General features: G+C 46.2%; 1 protein-coding gene across 2 annotated transcripts in view; it reads left to right on the top strand.

Annotated features, from left to right (window-relative positions):
* The first annotated feature begins 10,375 nt into the window (after positions 1-10,375).
* MTHFS (methenyltetrahydrofolate synthetase) overlaps positions 10,376-23,251 on the top strand; it is a 138,277-nt gene continuing 125,401 nt past the window's right edge. The window contains exon 1 of one of the 2 annotated variants that reach the window (XM_078684061.1): positions 10,376-10,581. In XM_078684061.1, the coding sequence (XP_078540187.1) occupies positions 10,459-10,581 (123 nt within the window). In that variant the 5' untranslated portion in view covers positions 10,376-10,458. Of the gene's footprint in view, positions 10,582-10,674; positions 10,815-23,251 lie in introns of those variants that run through there. The other variant, XM_078684063.1, reaches the window with a different exon arrangement.

The raw sequence follows: 23,251 nt of genomic DNA on the forward strand, positions 1-23,251 counted from the left end.
GATCAGCAATCGGCAACAGACAAGCGGAGCAAAGGGGACCAGATCGCTTGCATACACGGAGCAATGAAAGTCCCGAAAATTGCCCAGCCGCAGCGTTTGTTTGCCGAATGCAGCCCTCCCCTGCAGAGAAGAAAAAGGTACGTGGTCCGTGCGGACCGTACACAGCACGCAAACCCGCAACACAAAACCCAATACGTCCAGTGAGGCCGGGGCCGGGGCCTGGGGCCGGGGCAGCCGACAGCCGACAGCCAGAAGACGAAGCAGGAGAGAAACAATCCTTGCTCCCAGGTTCGAAGCTCCCGATCTCTGAAATAATCTTCGCCTTTTTTTTTAATACACCACTCTCAGAATTGAATTTTTAAGCTTGAGGCACCGGAGCAAAGCGGTTAAAGAATCAGCTAGCCATCAAATCAAATATTCCTCAGGACCTGGAGCGAGATTGGTGCGACTGCTCACTCCGCCGCCATCTTGCCTCCCTGCCCTAGCTTCTCATGTGAAGAGGCTGGTTGCTCATTATTTTCCTGAAAGATTGCAACAAAATGATTCACCCATTCGCCCTCAGTAATGTTTGACCCCACTACACTAGCCCCTGCTGGTTCTAGAGGTGATTGGTTAATAGTATTCCAAAACCTGGCGCTATTCAAGAGGGTCAAAGGATTTAAAAGTTCCTCCCATAAAGCGTTTTTCAGCTCGGACTTTCTTTTCTTTAACACCTTTTTATAGGATATTCGCAGTGAGCTAATCAGAGCTTTATCTCGGGGGATTATTTTGAGGGCTTTTTTCAGGTCTTTTGCAGCTTTGGAGCAGTTTGTACAGAACCACTTGGGGTTATCCGAGGTGGGTTTCCCCCCCCTTACCTCCAACATTTTCCCTATATTTTGGGAGATGTCATCAAAGGCTATAAGGACACCTTCACTGTTAGGAGTAGTGTTAAGGCAGATATTAAAGTCCTTTACACAGAACTTTTTCAGTTTCTCAAGAAAGTCAGTTGGTACCACCTTGTTCCATTTTATGCGCCTCCCTCCATTAATAGGTTGTAGCGCGGTGCCTCCCTCCGTGTTGCTATTCGTTGTTTTTTTCATGAGGTTTCCACCTAATAGGGCGCAAACGGGGTTGTGATCACTATAGTCGCCAGGGGTTATTTGAAAACCTAATAAAAATGTCAATAGGTTTCTATCGACCAAAATAAAGTCAATAAAAGTTCCGTGCTTCCCTCCTTTAAAGGTGGGTTCTTGTAGCTCCCGTTGATGTATCCGCACGAAGCGGCACCCGCGGAGCAGGTGCGGCAAGGAGTAAAGTTGGTCCGCTACTCCTGAAGGCACAGTGGCAGAGTCCCTCTCCAGGCAGGAAGGCGATAAGGGTCCCGCTGTTAGGTGGGAGCAGGCTGCCTAAATCCTTGCGGTGTCCTGTGGGTGGGCTGTCAAGGGAGGCGAGACCAGGTGCAATAGGTCGTGCAGGGACTCCTGGGAGACTGAGTCCCTGCTGCGCCTCTCACCTATCACAGCCCGTTCACTTGGCTAGGACTCTCAGCAGTCCGCGACCCCAGCTGTAATGCTCCCGTTGATGAATCCGCACGAAGCGGCACCCGCGGAGCGGGTGCGGCAAGGAGTAAAGTTGGTCCGCTACTCCTGAAGGCACAGTGGCAGAGTCCCTCTCCAGGCAGGAAGCAGATAAGGGTCCCGCTGTTAGGTGGGAGCAGGCTGCCTAAATCCTCGCGGTGTCCTGTGGGCGGGGCTGTCAAGGGAGGCGAGACCAGGTGCAATAGGTCGTGCAAGGACTCCTGGGAGACTGAGTCCCTGCTGCGCCTCTCACCTATCACAGCCCGTTCACTTGGCTAGGACTCTCAGCAGTCTGCGACCCCAGCTGTAATGCTCCCGGTGATGTATCCGCACGAAGCGGCACCCGCGGAGCAGGTGCGGCAAGGAGTAAAGTTGGTCCGCTACTCCTGAAGGCACAGTGGCAGAGTCCCTCTCCAGGCAGGAAGCAGATAAGGGTCCGGCTGTTAGGTGGGAGCAGGCTGCCTAAATCCTCGCGGTGTCCTGTGGGCGGGGCTGTCTAGGGAGGCGAGACCAGGTGCAATAGGTCGTGCAGGGACTCCTGGGAGACTGAGTCCCTGCTGCGCCTCTCACCTATCACAGCCCGTTCACTTGGCTAGGACTCTCAGCAATCCGCGACCCCAGCTGTAATGCTCCCGTTGATGTATCCGCACGAAGCGGGCAAGGAGTAAAGTTGGTCCGCTACTCCTGAAGGCACAGTGGCAGAGTCCCTCTCCAGGCAGGAAGCAGATAAGGGTCCCGCTGTTAGGTGGGAGCAGGCTGCCTAATTCCTCGCGGTGTCCTGTAGGCGGGGCTGTCAAGGGAGGCGAGACCAGGTGCAATAGGTCGTGCAGGGACTCCTGGGAGACTGAGTCCCTGCTGCGCATCTCACCTATCACAGCCCGTTCACTTGGCTAGGACTCTCAGCAATCCGCGACCCCAGCTGTAATGCTCCCGTTGATGTATCCGCACGAAGCGGCGGGTGCGGCAAGGAGTAAAGTTGGTCCGCTACTCCTGAAGGCACAGTGGCAGAGTCCCTCTCCAGGCAGGAAGCAGATAAGGGTCCCGCTGTTAGGTGGGAGCAGACTGCCTAAATCCTCGCGGTGTCCTGTGGGCGGGGCTGTCAAGGGAGGTGAGACCAGGTGCAATAGGTCGTGCAGGGACTCCTGGGAGACTGAGTCCCTGCTGCGCATCTCACCTATCACAGCCCGTTCACTTGGCTAGGACTCTCAGCAGTCCGCGACCCCAGCTGTAATACTCCCGTTGATGTATCCACACGAAGCGGCACCGGCTGAGCGGGTGCGGCAAGGAGTAAAGTTGGTCCGCTACTCCTGAAGGCACAGTGGCAGAGTTCCTCTCCAGGCAGGAAGCAGATAAGGGTCCTACTGTTAGGTGGGAGCAGGCTGCCTAAATCCTTGCGGTGTCCTGTGGTCGGGGCTGTCAAGGGAGTCGAGACCAGGTGCAATAGGTCGTGCAGGGACTCCTGGGAGACTGAGTCCCTGCTGCGCCTCTCACCTATCACAGCCCGTTCACTTGGCTAGGACTCTCAGCAGTCCGCGACCCCAGCTGTAACGCTCCCGTTGATGTATCCGCACGAAGCGGCACCCACGGAGCAGGTGCGGCAAGGAGTAAAGTTGGTCCGCTACTCCTGAAGGCACAGTGGCAGAGTCCCTCTCCAGGCAGGAAGGAGATAAGGGTCCCGCTGTTAGGTGGGAGCAGGCTGCCTAAATCCTTGCGGTGTCCTGTGGGCGGGCTGTCAAGGGAGGCGAGACCAGGTGCAATAGGTCGTGCAGGGACTCCTGGGAGACTGAGTCCCTGCTGCGCCTCTCACCTATCACAGCCCGTTCACTTGGCTAGGACTCTCAGCAGTCCGCGACCCCAGCTGTAATGCTCCCGTTGATGAATCCGCACGAAGCGGCACCCGCGGAGCGGGTGCGGCAAGGAGTAAAGTTGGTCCGCTACTCCTGAAGGCACAGTGGCAGAGTCCCTCTCCAGGCAGGAAGCAGATAAGGGTCCCGCTGTTAGGTGGGAGCAGGCTGCCTAAATCCTCGCGGTGTCCCGTGGGCGGGGCTGTCAAGGGAGGCGAGACCAGGTGCAATAGGTCGTGCAAGGACTCCTGGGAGACTGAGTCCCTGCTGCGCCTCTCACCTATCACAGCCCGTTCACTTGGCTAGGACTCTCAGCAGTCTGTGACCCCAGCTGTAATGCTCCCGGTGATGTATCCGCACGAAGCGGCACCCGCGGAGCAGGTGCGGCAAGGAGTAAAGTTGGTCCGCTACTCCTGAAGGCACAGTGGCAGAGTCCCTCTCCAGGCAGGAAGCAGATAAGGGTCCGGCTGTTAGGTGGGAGCAGGCTGCCTAAATCCTCGCGGTGTCCTGTGGGCGGGGCTGTCTAGGGAGGCGAGACCAGGTGCAATAGTTCGTGCAGGGACTCCTGGGAGACTGAGTCCCTGCTGCGCCTCTCACCTATCACAGCCCGTTCACTTGGCTAGGACTCTCAGCAATCCGCGACCCCAGCTGTAATGCTCCCGTTGATGTATCCGCACGAAGCGGCACCCGCGGAGCGGGTGCGGCAAGGAGTAAAGTTGGTCCGCTACTCCTGAAGGCACAGTGGCAGAGTCCCTCTCCAGGCAGGAAGCAGATAAGGGTCCCGCTGTTAGGTGGGAGCAGGCTGCCTAATTCCTCGCGGTGTCCTGTGGGCGGGGCTGTCAAGGGAGGCGAGACCAGGTGCAATAGGTCGTGCAGGGACTCCTGGGAGACTGAGTCCCTGCTGCGCATCTCACCTATCACAGCCCGTTCACTTGGCTAGGACTCTCAGCAGTCCGCGACCCCAGCTGCAATACTCCCGTTGATGTATCCACACGAAGCGGCACCGGCTGAGCGGGTGCGGCAAGGAGTAAAGTTGGTCCGCTACTCCTGAAGGCACAGTGGCAGAGTCCCTCTACAGGCAGGAAGCAGATAAGGGTCCCACTGTTAGGTGGGAGCAGGCTGCCTAAATCCTCGTGGTGTCCTGCGGGCATGGCTGTCAAGGGAGGCGAGACCAGGTGCAATAGGTCGTGCAGGGACTCCTGGGAGACTGAGTCCCTGCTGCGCCTCTCACCTAAGACAGCCCGTTCACTTGGCTAGGACTCTCAGCAGTCCGCGACCCCAGCTGTAATGCTCCTCTTGATGTATCCGCACGAAGCGGCACCCGCGGAGCGGCAAGGAGTAAAGTTGGTCCGCTACTCCTGAAGGCACAGTCCCTCTCCAGGCAGGGAGCAGATAAGGGTCCCGCTGTTAGGTGGGAGCAGGCTGCCTAAATCCTCGCTGTGTCCTGTGGGTGGGGCTGTCAAGGGAGGTGAGACCAGGTGCAATAGGTTGTGCAGGGACTCCTGGGAGACTGAGGCCCTGCTGCGCCTCTCACCTATCACAGCCCGTTCACTTGGCTAGGACTCTCAGCAGTCCGCGACCCCAGCTGTAATGCTCCCGTTGATGTATCCGCACAAAGCGACACCCACGGAGCGGGTGCGGCAAGGAGTAAAGTTGGTCCGCTACTCCTGAAGGCACAGTGGCAGAGTCCCTCTCCAGGCAGGATGTCATTCAGCCTAGGGCTGACTCAGCCAGCCTCCTGGGGAATCCCCAGCCCCTGTCACTCTCAAACCAGACAGTCAATCCACAAACAGGCCAAGACACACAGAAAGGTCAGACTAGAGAACAGCAACTTTCTAAAAGTGCTGTTCTCAAACACAGGAGTTAAAAACCACCTTTCCTAAAAGATGTGTTATTAAATTCTGGGTTCAGGGATACCAGACTTTTATGTCCTATCTTGCTCCTATGGAAAGATATGCTGGTAGCCACTGTAGCCAGCATCCCCCATGATAGCCTATGAAGCAAGATAGCCTTGCAGCAGTGAAAAACAAAAATGACTACCAGGGCATGTCACCTGCACAAGTACATGCTCTACCTTTCACATACTGGCGGACATGGCAGTTCACAGACTGCACACAGGCACGGCGGTGGCAGGCCTGAGACACCATTTTAGGGCTACTCTTGTGGGTGGCACAATCAGTGCTGCAAGCCCACTAGTAGCATTTGTCATCACCAGCCCTGGCACACCCAGTGCACTTTACTAGGGACTTCATGGTGATACAAATATGCCAATCATGTATATCCAATCATAATAACAATTTACACAGGGAGCACTTACACCTTGACACTGATCAGCAGTGGCAGTGTGTCCAAAGCATCTAAACCAGCAAAAACTAAATCCAGCACAGCATCAAAAATACAGGAGGTAGAGGCAAAAAGATAGGGGGAAACCACGCCAAGGATGCCAGGTCTAACAATGGCTTTTTTTTTGTTTTAGGCTGTCCAGCATGTCTATGTCCATCGTGTGGAACATAGCTTGTTTACTACCTTTCTTGCTGGCTCCCTGTATTCTTCCACGAGTGCTCTCTTTATGAGAAATCTTTTTTACTTTTTTGTACGGCACTCCATGAACTGATGTGTTTTCAGTTGTCTACCTAGCATGCTTCTTCAGGAAGCAGTAAACGCATATTATTTCTTTGAGAAGGTTTCTTGCCTCTGGTCTTTCTGCGTGACTGATTCTACTTATCTCTGCCACTACCAGTTCATCAGTCTTGCAGGCCTGTGAGGAACAATTTCTGTCTATGATCTTGTTTATTTTGGTCAGTGGTCTTTACCAATAGCATAACTTAAACAATAAATCCTCTACCTCAATTTCACACCCATGCCATAGGTGCTGTGGGTAAGGAAGTGAGGGACGCTGAAACACTCCCAAAATAACTTTGCTAGAGTTCAGAAGTGAATAGAGCACTAAACAGGTCATTACATTTTGTTTTGCTCTTGTTACTTTTGCTGCGCAGTCGGAGGTAAAATTTTAGGCTTTGTCCTCCAAGAGAGTTTGGTGTTTACTTTTTTTCTCTGATTGCAAAGTGAGAGGATTTATGTTCCAATTATGTGACAATTTTGCTGGGTACTGGGGATGTGAAAAGAAAGGATGTAGGATGTTGTTTTCAAGCACAGCACAAACTTTAAATGCCATCAAATGAACTGTGCAAATATTTCAGAATACATAAGAATTAGAAAACCACAAATGAAGAACTTTTTTGTAATTCTGAAGTGTGGTGGAAACACATATTTTAATACAATCAAAACAAATCACTACATTAGGTAATGACAATGTCCACACATTATTTTTGTGCCCTGTAAAGTTTTATTACAAAAACTGTAAAACAGTACGTCTGTGCAAATGCAATGGTCATTTCAATTGAAAATGGGTTGTCTCTAATGTCCGTGCAAGACCACATCATGCATACTCCACTCTACGCCACTCCACTCTGTTACACTCTACTCCATTCCACTCTGACAGTACTCCACTCTATCATCTACCATCATTTCCAACGGCTGCGGGACGCCAACAGATATTCGAAACGTGGCTCCCGCAGGTTGATGTCACGGTTCGGTTTCTATCACAATCGTATCGGAGATATTCTTCCAACGGCTGCGGGACGCCAACAGACTTTCTGAACGTGGCTCCCGCAGGTTGATGTTATCGTTCATCCTTGATTATAATTGTACTGGAGATACCTTTCCAACGGCTGCGGGACGCCAACAGATATCCAGACCGTGGCTCCCGTAGGCTGAGGTTAATGTTCGTCGCCTAGCATATTCGTACCAAATTTAAAGTTGAAGAACGAGAGCAGATATCTGGAGCGTGGCTCCCTCTTGTTTATGTTACCGCTGACCATATTCGCCTGCCGTATTTCCATCGTTAGTACTGAAGAAATTGGTGTGGGACGCTAGCAGATATCCTGAGTGCAGCTCCTCTTGGTTTTTGTCACTGTTTATCTTCGATCATATTCGCACAGAAGACTGAAAGTTGGCATCTTCTTGTACCTTGACGTAATTATTCGTCTTTTTAACAAACTCGAATTTATTGTGGCTCCTGAAGAAGGCGTTCCCGTGATAACGCCGAAACGTGCGTCGATAACTAAAATTGTTCGCCACTGTTTTAATATATTTTTTTGTGCAATTGTGTTATAAATACATTATTTGTATATGATTGACTGTTTATATAAATTTTATGTTCTCGCATCAAATGTTTTTAATATGAATATGTACACTTAGCAATAAATGCAAGTTTGTTTCTCCTATTTGGGTTTGTGCTTCCTACATTGCTCTTTCTCGTATGTATTATCAATTGTGTATATTTTTCTCACACAGTACTCCACTCTATGCCACTCTGCACCTCCACTCTTCGACAATCTACTCTCATCTACATCACTCCACTCTACGCCAGTCTACTCTTCTATATGCCACTCTATGTCACTCTACAACAATCTGCTCCACTCTTACGCCACTCCACACACTTCTACACCACTCTACTCCTTTCCACTCCACTCTACTGCACTCCGCTCTATGACACTCTACTCCACCCCACTCTACTCCACTCTACACCACCCCACTTTAATCTACAACTCTCCACTCTGCGATACTCTACTCCACTCCACTCTACAACTCTCCACTCTAGGCCACTCCATTCTACACCATTCCATGCCACTTTACAACAGTCTATGCCGCTCCACTCTATGCCACTCCACTCTACGCCACTCCCCTCCATTCCACTAAGTTCTAGTCAACTCTATGACACTTCACTCTATGCCTCTCTATACCATTTCATTGTATGCCTCTCCATTCTACAACACTCCACTATATGCCACTATACTCTACAACACCTCACTCAACTCTACGCCACTCCACACAAATGTACTCCACTCTACGCCAGTCCCCTCTACTCCATTGTACTCTACCCCACTCTGCAACACATTACTCCACTCTATGCCAATCCACACCACTTTACTCCACTCTACTTCACTCCACTCTACTCCATACTACTCTACTCTAAGACACTTTACTCCACCGTACGCCACTCCACGTCTCTATTCTGCAACACTCCTCTCCACGCCACTCTATCCCACTCAACTCTACTCTATGACACTGTACGCCACTCCACTGTATGTCACTCTATACCACTCCACTCTACTCATTCATTTTACTCCACTTCATGCCACTTCACTCTGCTCCACTTTACTCTACTCCACGCCACTCTATGGTACTCCACTGTAAGCTACTCTACTCTATTCCATTCTGCTCCACGCTGTGGCACTTCAAAGTACAGCACTCAATTCTACTCCACTCCGCTCTATGCCACTACAGTCTATAACACACCACTCCACACCACTTAACTCTACACCACTCCACTCTATGCCACGTCACTTCAGTCTAAGCCACTCCTCTCTACTCCATTTTACTCCACTCTGCACCACTCCACTCTACACCACTCAACTCTATGGCACTCCACACCACTATATTTCACGTTTTGCCACTCCACTCTAAGTCTCTCCACCCTACTCCTTCACTCTGTGCCACTCCATGACACTTTACCCTACTACACTTTACTCTACTTCTCCACTCTATGCCACTCCATGATACTTTACTCCACCACACTCTACTCCGCAATAATCCACTCCAAGTCACTCTACGCCACTCCAGTCTACGCCGTACCACTCCACTCCACTCTACTATACTACACTATATGACACTTTACTCTATTCCACTCTATGCCATTCCTCTCTAACCACTCTACTTTTCTCCACTCCACTCTATGCCACTCCGCACCACTTTACTCCACTCTACGTCACTGCACCCTACTCCATTTTACTTCACTCTATGACATTTTACTCACCTATACGCCACTCCACTCAGTGCCACTCCACTCTACATAATTCTACTCCAGTTTTCCAATCTACTCTACTCCACTCCACTGTACTCCTCCACTCTATGTCCCTTAACTCAACTCCTCTTAATTCTACTCCTCCACTATATGCCAGTCCATTACACTTTACTCCACAACACTCTACTCCACAACACTCTATTCCACGCCACTCTTCACCACTCCACTCTACGCCACTCAACTGTACATTCTACTCCACTTTATGTCAAGCTACTCTACTCCACTCTACAACTCTATGCCGAATTACTCCACTTTACTCTACTCCTCCACTATATGCCACTCATTGACACTTTACTCCACAACACTCTACTCCATGACAATCTAGTCCACACCACACTTCGCAACTCCATTCTACACCACACCACACCACTCACTATACTCCTCTCTATGACACTACTCTACTCCACTCTGTGACACCACTACACTACACTGTACAGCACTCCCCTTCCCCTCACTCCACTATATGCCACTATACTCTGCACCACTCCATTCTTTGCCACTGCACTCAACAACACTACTTCACTCCATTCTCCTGTTCTAACTTTTAGCTATGCAGAGCTGCATCCACGCTGGTGTTCAACCTGGCTAAAACACATTGGCTTTGCCAATATCTATTGCATAGGGAAGACCTATTGGCTTTGCTAATGTTTGTCATTCCTTGAGTTACCTTACTTTTATAGTGCTCTTTAGTGGCCGTTTGGCGACAAACCACTTTACAAAACTTCTTAAATAAATAAATACTATAAATGATTATAGTTTCTGGCAAGGGAATCTCGTTCATATTGTGTCAATCAGGGCCTAACTGGACAACAAAATTGGCCCTGGCAAAAATGCTCAAACCCGTCCCATACTGCAGTAGGACGAAACTAGAATGGGGTCACGAGACACTCCAACTTTGAAAGCAGCTGGGCTTTAGCCTAATGTGCCAGGTTGTAGAACGGCTCGCCGTCTGGCTTCGAGTTCAAGCATCGTGAGCAAAGCGTGTAGGTTCAGCAAAACGAATTTAATTGTGTGTTTTGTGGCAGGTGCAGAGCCGCGCACTGACAGCTCAGCTTTCCGTATGCTTCTGCTGCGTCACCGGGGGTGTGCGTGGCGCTAAGAAGCACGTGCTTTGTCGGAGGCGTGTCCTATGGATCCAAACATGGCTTCTGTCGGAGCCTTGAAGCGAGCCCTTCGTGCGGAGCTGAAGCGGCGGCTCTCGCTAATGAGCCCCGAAGAGAAAGAGCGGCAGAGCCGGGAACTCAGCCGCAGGGTGAGACACTTGGAGAAGAAAGCACGCGGCGGTGGGACGATCCTAGGGAGCGCGAGCCAGGTTAAAGGGGAAAAGCAGGAGCAACTCTGGCGAAGAAGGGGAGGGATGAGTGGGCTGCCGGTCCAAAGGTGGTTGGACTGGACATAGCAGTAGGAGGGTACAGCGAGTGACTAAGAACGTCGTCTCCTGAGAGTTTTGCAACTTGAAGCAAAATCTAGAGTTTAATCCCACAAGTATGTATTAACCACAGTTGTTTTTTGTGTTTTTTTTTGCGTGCCACGCATTCTAACATTTTTTTTCTCCAGTTTAATGGGTCTTCTCATCATCCTTCTTAGGGCCGGCTTCAAATGACTTATGTGGTGCAATGTTTATCGCACCCGTAGTACCAGCTGTGATAAAGTTTGCATCCTTTTATTACATTTTAACATGTCACCCAGGTAGAATCCATCAATTGACAAAGGTACTTACAGGTACATGCAGGTTTGGAACCCCCCAAATCTGCAGGTTATTCTCCCTGTCTACTGTTTAGCTACTGTACAGGATTAAGACGATCACTGCTGAGATAAATGTGTATCCAGCAATGTTGAAGTCCTGATTTAAAGATTGTTAGGCATGTCCATTATTCTGTTATACCAGCTAGTAATCATGCGAGTTCCTCCCACATTTGGAATTACATGGTCAATGTTTCCATGTTTTTCTGCATTTATTTGTGTAAAGCTAGCATCATATTCTTACTGATGCACAGGCCTTTCCTGTAAAGTAGCATTACCAAGTTTTGTTTAGTAACATTTTCCGCTAAATACAAAAATAATCTTAAGTGCATAGAAACCCTCCCTGCACAGTTTGCCTGTTTTTGTTTTCAACCTCTTGATGCGTTGCAAATAAGGTTATCTGGGAGTAATACTATTAGTTTAGCCCAGGTGGTAATGTAGTTGCTACAGAGATGTGTGCAATTTAAGGGTCATAGTTTTGAATAATGCTGAAATGCCCTGGAAGGATATTGTGCCTGCCGCAGAGTACCATGTGTGATGTGGAGGTAGCATGTTACTGTTTCAGATAGCACAGTGAGTTCTGACCTCGTAAGCCATTCAGTGTGTTAAGTTTCTCCTGTTCACATCTGAATATAGCCAGCAAGGCATAGCTTTGAATCCTTGCAGGATAGCTTAAATGTCTGTTCCTATGAGGTTGGGGAAACAACTACCATTTAGTTGATTGGAATTAACGCTTGCTATATAAATATGAATTATAACCGTTTTATGCAAATAGGTCCCCACATTTCGCACATTTTATTTTGAAGAAAGGATGAAATGTAGTCTGCAGTTAAATAATTGCTGCCTTCCGAATTTTAGTTTAAGCCTACTACACCCTGCATAGTCTGTTGCGAGGCATAATGTTGCTTACCAAGAACAGAGAGGGACTTGCAACCCGGCCATTGCTTACCGTTAGTTGGCTTTCCTCTTCACTCTCATTTGCCTGTTTTTAATTCATGTCCCAGCTTGTCTTGTGTTTGTCACTCTCATGGAGCATTGACTCTTTACAGTCTGTTTGGTTGGCTGACATTGCTGCTTCCGCTGCATACTTTTCAAGCACTACTTTTTTCTTTAGTGCGAAGCACTCCATGAAAATGTTTGTGTTTTCGAGCCATCGCAATTAGGTTTATCCACCCCTGATCTCCATGTTACTCTCTGTTGCCCGACAGCTTCTCCCTGCTCCTCTATTTTGCACTCGCTTATGTTCCTTTAGTCAAGGCTTTTCCCCATGCTGCTTTCGTGTCCCCTCACCAGCCCTCCCGCTGTTGCTTTTGTGTCCCACCTTGTTTCGATGTTCCAACCACATCCTCCCCTTTGGTGGTTAGCAGTCTGCCCCCTCCCTCTGGGATGTTGCTTCATGGTATCCAGTGATGCTTCTGCTACCAACACCCACCCCGCCCCTGCCATCTACCCACTTCAGGAAAAAAGCATTTTTGAGCAATTTCTTTTTTTTAAGGTTACCGTTTCAACTCGGATTGGCAACTAAAAAAAACCCAAAGCTGTCTGTCATTTTTTTAGGTGCGTGCATGCGTATTGCGCACTTCTTCAAAAGAATGTGAGTCTGAGTCAAAGGGTTTTAATTTGCGTGTTTTATTTATTTATTTTTTACTGTTTGACTGTGGTGCACATGGAATTTTATTGATCATGAGTGGACCTGTAAAAACAATATTCGCAGAAGGACTAAAAGGAAGCCTAAGATAGTTCGAACTGTTGATGGTGCACCATTAACTTCAGATTTGGTAAGAAAGGCTTCTTTAAGATTACAGGCCTCTTTTGAAGATTGTATTAACCATACTTTTTCTAGATAAACTAGCCTCTTCTAATTATGCTATGGCTTTTGGCATTCCTTGACTAAGTAGACATATTCCACATGTCAGTTTGACTACTGTGATCGTATCTGTCATGATAATTCTGGAGTCTAACTGAAGAGACAAAAGATATTTCATGTCGACTTCTAATTTAATTGTGGCTAATCTCTCTTCTGTGCTACCACAGTTCAGTAGACTGTAGTCTTTGCTAAACCTGAGAACTGCTCCATTCGCCTACATGGGGAATATGATTCCAAGATGCCAATTGAGACTTGCAGTGTTTAGCATTTTGGGTGCATCTGTCCTGTGGCAAAGCATGAGGAAGGGAAAAACTGCAAATGGGTTAATTGTACACTCGTCCCATAAAACAAGAACATCTCTATTTTTTCTTCCAAAGGAACATCAAGATCTTTGAAATTGCACTGACTATAGAGGTTTAAATCAAATTACAAGCAAGGATCGATACCCTTTTGCTTCTTACTATAGAGGTTGTGGATGCTATTCAAGTAGAACAAATATTTACCAAACTTGATTTGCGAGGTAAAAATCTCTTGTGTATAAATAAGGAGGCTGAGCATCTTGGATTCAGAATGAAAGGTTCTAGTCTTTCTGAGGAACCAAATCAAATTTTGCTATTTCTGGATGGCCTTCGCCTACCAAGGTTACAGAAACTTAACTTTGTACTTGTTTACTTTTATCATCAGTTTTATCAAAGATTTTGCAAAGATTACTACTGGCATTAGCTGGGTCTTCAATAAGCAAAATATGAAAACAGGTGTTTAGCTAGGTTGCTCAAGCTGAAACTGTATTTAATTAAAAGAATGCTGTTTTTATCTTTTGTACTGCTTTTATGATATGTGCATATCGAAATAAAGCATCAATCAATCAATCAATCAATCAATTAAAAGAATGTTGACTAAAGGGTACATTTTGTGTCATCCAAATACTTCAAAGAAATTAATTGTAGTTTGCTTAAAGAGCAGCGTGGGCTGTGTTGTCATGAATGCTAGAAAGTGATGGAAGAGAACAGTCTTTTATTTATTTTTTATCGGTCTTATGTTCTGTCTGAGTGAGTAGAATCTTTCAGTTCTTGAGTTGCTTGCTATGAAGATGCCTGCACTGAATGGAGACCTCTATTGATGGGTACCAGAAAACCTTTTGAAATCTGAGTTCATAATCTGAATGTACGATGTATTCAAAATTTTCATTGCAGAAATAGTAGTAGTCAAGCCATATGGGCATTTTTCTTTGCTCGGTATGATTTCACTATAAACTATAACACTGGTTCAAAGAATCCTTTGGCTTATGCATTAGCTCGTCACTATCCAGAGTCTTCATCAAGTTATGAGCAATGTTTATTTTATTTTCACCGTGGGTTGAAATGATTCAGCCTTTTCTGGATACTGTACAGGATTCTCAAGAGTAAACAGAGCCTCAGGAGTTACAACGGTTCATCTTAAGGCACAACCTGCATACTGGAATGAACTATGTTTAAGTCAACAGGCTTTTATTTAATGCCTTGTAAGGAGTTACATTTTGTTGTGATTTGTATATGTCCTGATTCAGCCATTACTGGCCTGAGTGAAATCAAGCCCATATCCGATCGAGCTAGCTCTTCTGTCATTTTAGTAGGCCTACAGTTCATTCAGAGTTCTAAGGAAACAAGGATATGTTCTTTCTTGTCCTGTTTGACCTAAAAAAGTTGTCACATTCCAAACCTTTCAGACATTCGCAGCCCTTAAACAGTGGCTCTGGAACCGTAGTATAGATTGCTACAGAAGTCATAACAGATCATCCGCCCTCAGAGCCCCAGATTGGTTACAGTGGATACTTTTTAAAAATTGATTCATTTTTCTCATTTGTCCAAGTTACCATAAAAAGAGGAGATGGCTCAATATTGTCTGCCGTATATGTTTTCTCTTGATGGTCTGTCACATACAATCATTTCTGGCATATGAACACAATACCTTTCAGGTTCTTAAAAGCTCTTTTTAATGGGTTTTGAACAACCTCTCTCTTCAGATTACCACTCCTTGTCTAATGGGCAAAAAGAACAAACGAATCAAAGTCTGGATCATTCTACTTACCCATTACATAACTTTCTTATAATAATGAGATTTGCATTGCTAAGGTGTTGGCGTTGAAAAGTCCTCCCTTGTGACCCAGAGTGCCCCAGCCATAAAGATATGTGGATCCCTGGTGTTGATTTTTGTTGTCATGCTTGAACACAGATCATGCATGTGTGCCATGCCTAAGGCCTGTCTCGCAGATTGCGGTCTTGTTGGACCGGAAGGGGCACCCAAAGCACTACCCTTACGGTGCTGATAGGATACTGCTTTTACCAGGAATTGGCAGCACAAGTGTGGTGGTGGCAGCATACCTTGTAGTGAGCAGTAGCAGTAATCAGTCCTCCTTTCCTGTGTCACTGGAGAGAGGTGTACAGGCTCACTCATACAGTTCTGCTCCTGAGCGCTTAACTCACCCTTGGCCTACATTAAGTTAGTATGCAGCGATGTGCAGCACGTGTGCGGTTGCATGTATGTGCTGGGTGTATGTGTGCCTGTGAGTAGTGCAATGCATGGAAAACTCTGGGTTCCAATTTGGGAGACCCCGGGCTGACTACAAGAGCCTGAGGAGGTAGAGGATTCCCCCAGACAGATTTGTGGTTTGCTGCATTCCTGAGAGCTGGATGGGACACACACCGGAGGAGGGAAGAGCAAGGCTGTTCAGTACATTTCAAAGAGTGTTTGTGCTTTGATTTGGAAAGAGGTTATTGGGAAGGGACCTCAGTACACCTTGGAGAGGAGATGGGGTTGATAAGGGAATCTTAGAGTAGGGCTGGGACCCGTGGATAACCCTCTGATGCACATATCACTGTGGCTGACATTCAGGTGTGAACCTCTAACAACTCACATGGCCTATGTTGTGGGGCTGTCTGATTTGGATAGCTTCTGCTGTGACAGATGGCCTTCTGGAGGAAGGGCAGGGCAGAGGAGTGGTAGTTTTAAATGGAAACAGACCCCCAATACAATCTTCAAAAACTCAGACCGTAAATCACATTTTGTGTCTGGAAATGGACTATAAGAAGGGGAGCTAGTTGCCCCCAGAATTGTCAACTGCCAATTCAGCCAGTTAGGCTGCATGTCGATGAGGAGAAGCTTTGCATGGCTTATACCTATAACCAGGACTGGGGGCTAAGGTGTGCCACTCTACCAGCTGGGTAAGGGGATATCACCCTGGGAAATACAAGACCACCTGCACTGGAGCCTAGAGCTCCAGTGCCTGCCTGCTTGCTGAGGCCAGTAAGGTAGAGGAGAACACTTGGAGGGAATGAGGTACAGTTTTGGGATCCCCATTGCGAGGTGTGAGGGAGCGGCTGCTGCACTGATCGGGCTATCGCCCATTTGCAGATTCATGCCGGCGACCCTGTATGCCAGAGTGTGGATGCCATGAAGCTAGCCATTGCTGCACCGATCAGGCTGTCACCTGTGTGCTGTGTAAATTCTGTGACTCCGTTTGCTAAAGAGAGATTAGTTGTTGTGAAGAGGGCATTACCGCTGTGCAGAGTGGGCCATCGCCTGTGTGTAGAGTAAAGTCGGTGACCCCATATTCCAGAGGGGACTGCCATGAAGATTGTATTACTACTGTGCTGATCATACCGCTGCCATATGCGGAGTAAAGTCAGCGACCCTGTATGCCAGAGGGGGGCCGCCGTTAAGAGTGCATTATGGTTTTACCCTTTTTAGGTCTCGCCTGTCAATGCGCATGCGCATTGAGCGGAGCGAGACTATAGGGGCTTAAACAAGGTTTAACTAGCTGGCGATTTACTGGCGATTTGATGCAGTGCATGTGCGCTTTTAGCTCAATGCGCAAGTGCAATGAGTTAAAATACGCGTGCACAGCATCAAATCGCCAGTCTTCGCCATCTGTTCCCCAGCTTGGTGCCGCCAGCACCTCCCCTCTCTCTCCCCGCACACAGCCAGGCTCGCATTTCTCCTCCCCCCCTCCCCAGCCGCCAGCACCTCCCCTACACAGCCAGGCTCGCATTTCTCCTCCCCTTCCCCAGCCGCCAGCACCTCCCCTCTCTCTCCCCGCACACAGCCAGGTTCGCATTTCTCCTCCCCCTCCCCCTCCCCAGCCGCCAGCACCTCCCCTCTCTCTCCCGGCGGAATACATGGTTCCTTTTGGACACTTAGACCTTGCCAGCTACCTTAAAGAAGTGAAAGCCTCCTGCCAGCACTTTTTCTTGTTAATCTCTTGGGCTTTCCTTCTTTCCTACATATTTGCCTTCTCGACGAATTCAGCCACCCACTGATGTATTTCATTCAATTTAAATCTCCTCCCCCTCCCCAGCCGCCAGCACCTCCCCTCTCTCTCCCGGCGGAAAACATGGTTCCTGTCGGACACTTTCGTTTGTTAATTAATTAGAGCTCTACAGCCAGGCTCGCATTTCTCCTCCCCCTCCCCAGCCGCCAGCACCTCCCCTCTCTCTCCCGGCGGAATACATTGTTCCTTTCGTTTGTTAATTAATTAGAGCTCTTTGTCTAACTCTTACACGTAGGCTTACTGGGCTGGGCTGTGGATGGCTCCGATGCGGGATTCCAGAAAAAAGCATTAGCGGTGCATTAACAGGCAATTATATCACTTCCTGAGTTTCCGCTCCTGTTTGTGTTTAAATTGTACAAATTGTGTTTATTTATATACATTTGGAAACTGTGCGGATTTTATAGTAACAACACAGTGCCCGCTTCAGGGACGTCGAGCTTTATATTATTGTCTTTCCTCACGGGTGCTGAGGGGGAGGGGCATGGCTGCTTTGTGTACATTCCTCCTGCTACTGCAAAATGAAATGCAGCTCCACCACCGCAGAACACGCTGCTCTTAGTTGGCACTGATTTATCCTGCACATCTCGCTTGTTGCTCACAGTTCACTTTAAGGAGTACAATAAGCTTCACTTCCTCATAGTTCAGCATACCGGCATGTTGAGGGTCCGTGAGTGGAGCAGGATACAGCGGTAAGTGCACCCAGTAAGACTGCAACCTTGCCAAGGCTCAGTCATCAGGTTTTAAACTGATACATATTAGGTTTTGTTATCGCAGTCCCTCAAAATATTTTGTCACGCATTTCAGAGCGCCAGTACTTGCTTGAATTACTATGCTGGTAATGTGCTTGAGGTCAGAGTTATGATCAGCCCTTTACAGGTCACAAACTCTCGTGGCTGCCAGCTTTTGACCCAGCTTTACTTCAATACTCATGGGAGTCCTGGCAGCTTCTTTTCCCCTCCCCTCCTCCTTTCGCTTTTCCTGTTGGTCCAGACAACTTCTCTACTCCACTCGGACCCTCCCACCCCTCCACCTCTCCACCTCCCCCCTATGACGGAAGTCACAGCAGATTCTCTGCATTCTTTCTTTATTACACACGTAAAGTGCACAGCTTACACCATTGAAAATCCTCCTAATAATTAAAAAAAATTAAAAGCCATTATTATTTGTAATATCAATACATCTAAGTCACGTAAATACTAAACATGCTGCATTACAAATGCTATAGGTGTCACATTTGCGAAAGTGATAACTATTGGCATTGTAAATGACAAAGCTATTAATTTAGCTATTTTAAAAAACAACACATAAATAAAAAAAATGTAATTTATAAGACCAATAGCTCAAACTTTCCTAATGAGACCTTTTGCATTTCCAATGCTTGTTCTGTTTGAAAGGTTTCCATCCAAGAGTTTTTCCTACTTATTGCATTGATCCTTTAGTTACAGTGGTTACGTATTATGTTTCTTGTTTATAGAAACAAAGGCAATAAGTGTAGAAAAGCCTGTTCCATTATGAAATCAAGGTGAAAGAATATGCTGAAAAATCTGTGACCCGTAATATTTTTATTGAAGTCCCCTTTGATTCATCGGAAGGTTTCTCAGTCTAGTGAATGCTCTTGGGTAAATGTTTCTTCATCTCATGTCTTGTGTGTGTTTTTTTGTTTATTCCCCAGCGACATCTTCGTAATGCAGGAGCTTTAGGAGGGGGGTATATGGTTACATCTGGACAGGAGACTTCCAATGGGCAGCAGCATTTTAGCAGGACTTCATGTCCCTGGAACTGAAGGCGGCACTTCTCTGGGCTGTGTCTGTCTTGACCTCCTCATCTCCACTGCTCCTTTAGGTGCAGCATTTCCATGGTAGCAACTTGATAGGGGATTTTTTTAATGCCCTGTCTGCCGTGATACTTTTGTGTAGTATTGTGAGCTGTACCAATCAGTCTTGCTTTTATTGCTAATTCTTTTGGGTACATGAGCACTGCTTCCCAGTCTATATCTTCCATTGGGCGAAATTATGTTTCGGACCTCTCTTGGTTTAGACAATTCAGCTTATTGCTTTATAAGAGTTTATATGTTCTATAGTGCTCCTTTTTGTAATTTGTTCTTCAGGACTGCTTTCTATCAGGGTTACATCCTTTAATGCTGTCAACTCTGTATTCTCTGCCAGAAAGGCATGTGTGAGCTGAGCATATCCATCTGTTTCATTCTGCACCAGTTTACATTATTCTTTACTGTTCTTTAACGATGCTAGGTTACTGTTTTCCATAATGTCTACCACGTTTGCTTTATTTATTTATTGTTTTAAGCAGATTGCCTTACAATGGGAAAAACAAAATAATACATCTTGCAGTATTCAATTTAAAAACCTACAATTGAAAATTACTCTTAATACCAATGGATAGCTAACATAGGTCCTCATATGAATAGTTTTACCCTATATTTATAGGGAAAGCGCTGACCAGTACTAGCCCAATAGTGCAAACCTCAGTAAAGTGTAGATGTTTGTGCAGATTGGCAAAAGTCTGTGATTTCTCATCATGTCCTGAACAATTTTTATTAGAATATAGCTGCTATTATTCTGACTTAATATGCCTAACACTATAAACTCAATCCACACTAATAATAAGAGTACTGAACAATACAGGTCTAATAATATAAGAAGTTCAGTTAAGTGCTAAGTCCATGATTTCTCACCTTGTCTAAGACAATTATCATTAAAATAGAGCAACTGTTGTTCAGGTCTAATACACCTGTAGGTATAAACTCGATCAACAATTAATTTTCTGCTGCAATACTAAAGAGAGTATTACAGGTTTCCAGTGTGTGTTTAACTAATGGCTATGCTGCCTATAGATAACATCTCATAGAATTACTTTGTCCTATGACAAAAAACTAAAGAACTCATGGTAGATCTTATCTCATAGGAATTAAACAAGGACAAAATGCATGTTTTACGAGTGCTTACAAACTTAGTGCAAAATATCAAAAATCGCTTGATGTCATATTTCCCCCCCACAAGCGCAGTTGCGCAGTTCACTTCCCTTGGAAAACCTTTTACATTTCACCAGATATTCTCTGTTAGTGACGATCCCCATTCTAAACATAAGGTGCATTTATGTTAGGGCAGATCTGATCCAAATAGTACTTATACCATGGTTCCACCATATACTGAAGATAATCTGCATTCATGCTGCCTGTTAATATCTTGACAAGCTTTCATTTCCACTTTAGTGTCTGATGGTGCTCTTTTCACAATTTCCAATCTGTCAGACCTATCTTGCTTGGATCAGTCCAGAGAAACCCCAGTTGCAGGACAGCAGTCTCCTCGCATGAACCAACTAATCATTACCCTCCTCCCCCGCCCTGCCATAGCTTTCCACTTCCACTACTGATTATAGATTTATGGTAGCTTTCGAATTTCTAACCACCCTAATCCATTGCAACACAGGTTTTATTTCAGGCAGGTCTGAGATTGTAGTGAGACAGAGTTCTGCACATAAGACTAGTAGTGGAGTGCCTGGTCCCAGTTTTAACCACATCGATGCTCGATGAGTTCCAGCCCTGTGCTGGAATATGCAAAAACCCATTATTCATGACGAGCTGGGCTCGTCATGAGCGTGCTGGGAGGCTACTGCATGACGAGCCCAGCTCGTCATGAGTGTGGAAGGGGTTAAGGAACTTAAGAAAATATTTTCAATCTCTTGCAGCGCATGTTAATTGCCATATCCCTGTAACTGAGCCCCTTGTAGGGCAGCAGAAATTGCTGCTTTTGAAATGCCTTTGAGCTTCTGCTGTTTGAAGATCTGTAATCTGCATATTTCCTTCAAAGAGTTTTCCTTTCAGAATGCAGTCACTCGGTGATCTTGGCTCTCTATCCCGTGCTGATGGTTTCCCTGTCCCATCTCCTTCTTACTGTTTGAGTTTCTATTGCACTCCCCCCCCCCCCCCCAGTAAAAGTAATGCAAGAATGTCGATTTTTTTCATCCCCAGTCTATCTGGTCATATAGTCTAGTTCTGTTTCTGAGGGTACCCGGTCATTGACTACTTGCAGTTGGGTGGCCCAATAGTCGGCCCTTAGACCCATTCCCCTGGACTCGTAACCCACCCAGAACTAGAGATTCCCAACTTTTCTCTAGTTATACAAACAGAGATCATAACCTAACTGCTTTCTACTCCAGCAGGGACATCTCTACCCGTTGAATACTTTGTGAGGGATTCAGTATGGATATTGCTGTGCTAACAAGAATTGGATAAAAAATCTACATGTTCTGGAATCAAGATCCATCTGCTCCACATGGTGCTTGAGAGTACTGGGAGCTCGTTAGAGCCCACATATAAGTGGGAAACAAAGAAATTGTGTCTTAGTGCATAAAAGTCACTAGCAGCGCCTGCACACTGGTGGAGTGAATTAATCTGAACATGAGCACCGATAACTAGTCTTTATGTTTCTGAAAGGCAAACTACAAACAAGCATTGGCATAGCCAATAGGTCTCAGTTATCCAGCACAATATCCTTGGTGCAACAGCATCAACTGTTGCATGGCTAAACACTTATAAGGTCCCAAAGGCGAGACCTATTGGCTATGCCAATGCTCGTTTTATTTTATAGTCGCCTTTTTCTTCATTGTCACACATGACAGCACATTCAATTGTGAGTTCAGCATGTCTGCTGTACAAAAAAGTGTTTGAATTAATAGAGTAAATCTTTGCTCCACTTATAATAAGAATCTAGCCCACATACAGGATACACATAACCTCTGACTTGCCTCTGAATTAACTAATAGCATTGACATCAATGCAGGCCAGGAATGTTTGTCAGTTCATTCTACTGAAACCACAACGTTTCTCCAAGAAAAAAACATACAATCGTACCTTTTCAGAAATGGCTCCCAGGATATGGAACGCTCTACCCCCAGAAACGAGACTTAATCCATCTGCGGCCTTTTTCAAAAAAGAATTGAAATCGATTCTCATGTCCAAATTCACTTGAACTCGTATTAGACACTACTGAAGCTATGTGCTAACATTTAATTGTTCCCAGTACTGTATTCATATAATCCACTTATTTATATGTATATGTGTTTATATGCTATTACCTATATTTGATCTGTAAAGCGCTCTGATACCCGCAAGGGTCTTGTTCGCGCTATACAAAACCGCAAAAATAAATAAATAAAATGCTTCATAACTCTGTTTTAATAAATTAATTACTAAAGCATGATGTGGTAGCATACTGTCATTTACAGACAGCACAATTTCCATTGAGATTACAACAATCTTTCTCAATAACATAGTTTTAATGATAAAACTTTATAAGCATACAAACAATGAGTGGAAATTGGGTTTCAGCAAAAAGAAAATAGCATCTACACATCACTAAGTAAAGTGTTCTGATTTGTTTTGATCTCTTCAAAATGTTTGTTTCCATTACACAGTTACAGAAAATGTGTTTTCTTAACTTCTGAAACATATTTTGAAATATTCGTACTGTTCATTTACAAGTTATTTAAAAGTTGTGTGTTAGAAAGAAACCTGTCTTTCTACAGCCTTCCATTTCACACTCGCTGTACACACAATTGTCAAACATTTCACTATACAAAATTCTCTAACTTTATAGAACGTATTGCGATCTCCCTAGGGCCCTGCAGTGCCTCCTGCCATTCCTCCTCATCTATGCCATACAGGTCTTTAGCCAAGGCTTACCTAAGGGCAGTCAGGGGATCCGGCACATTGTTTACCAGTTTACGATATATCGTGGATGTCCGTTTCTCAGTGATGGGGTCGAGTAGCAACCTATCCTCCAACTGGAAATAACACTGAATGGATGTACCACTATGTATGTGTGAACACAGAGCATGCAGGAGTCTGATATGATGATAACCCTGTGACTGATGCAGGTTGTATTCCCTCTGGAGATCTGCGAACATGATGGGGGAATCACCTTTCCATACGTCTCCTAAATATTCTATCCCTATCAGTTTCCACCCCTTGAAACCTGTCAGGGCGGA

Source organism: Lissotriton helveticus, chromosome 3_1 (genome assembly GCF_964261635.1).
Source record: "Lissotriton helveticus chromosome 3_1, aLisHel1.1, whole genome shotgun sequence".
In the NCBI taxonomy this organism is placed as follows: Eukaryota; Metazoa; Chordata; class Amphibia; order Caudata; family Salamandridae; genus Lissotriton; species Lissotriton helveticus.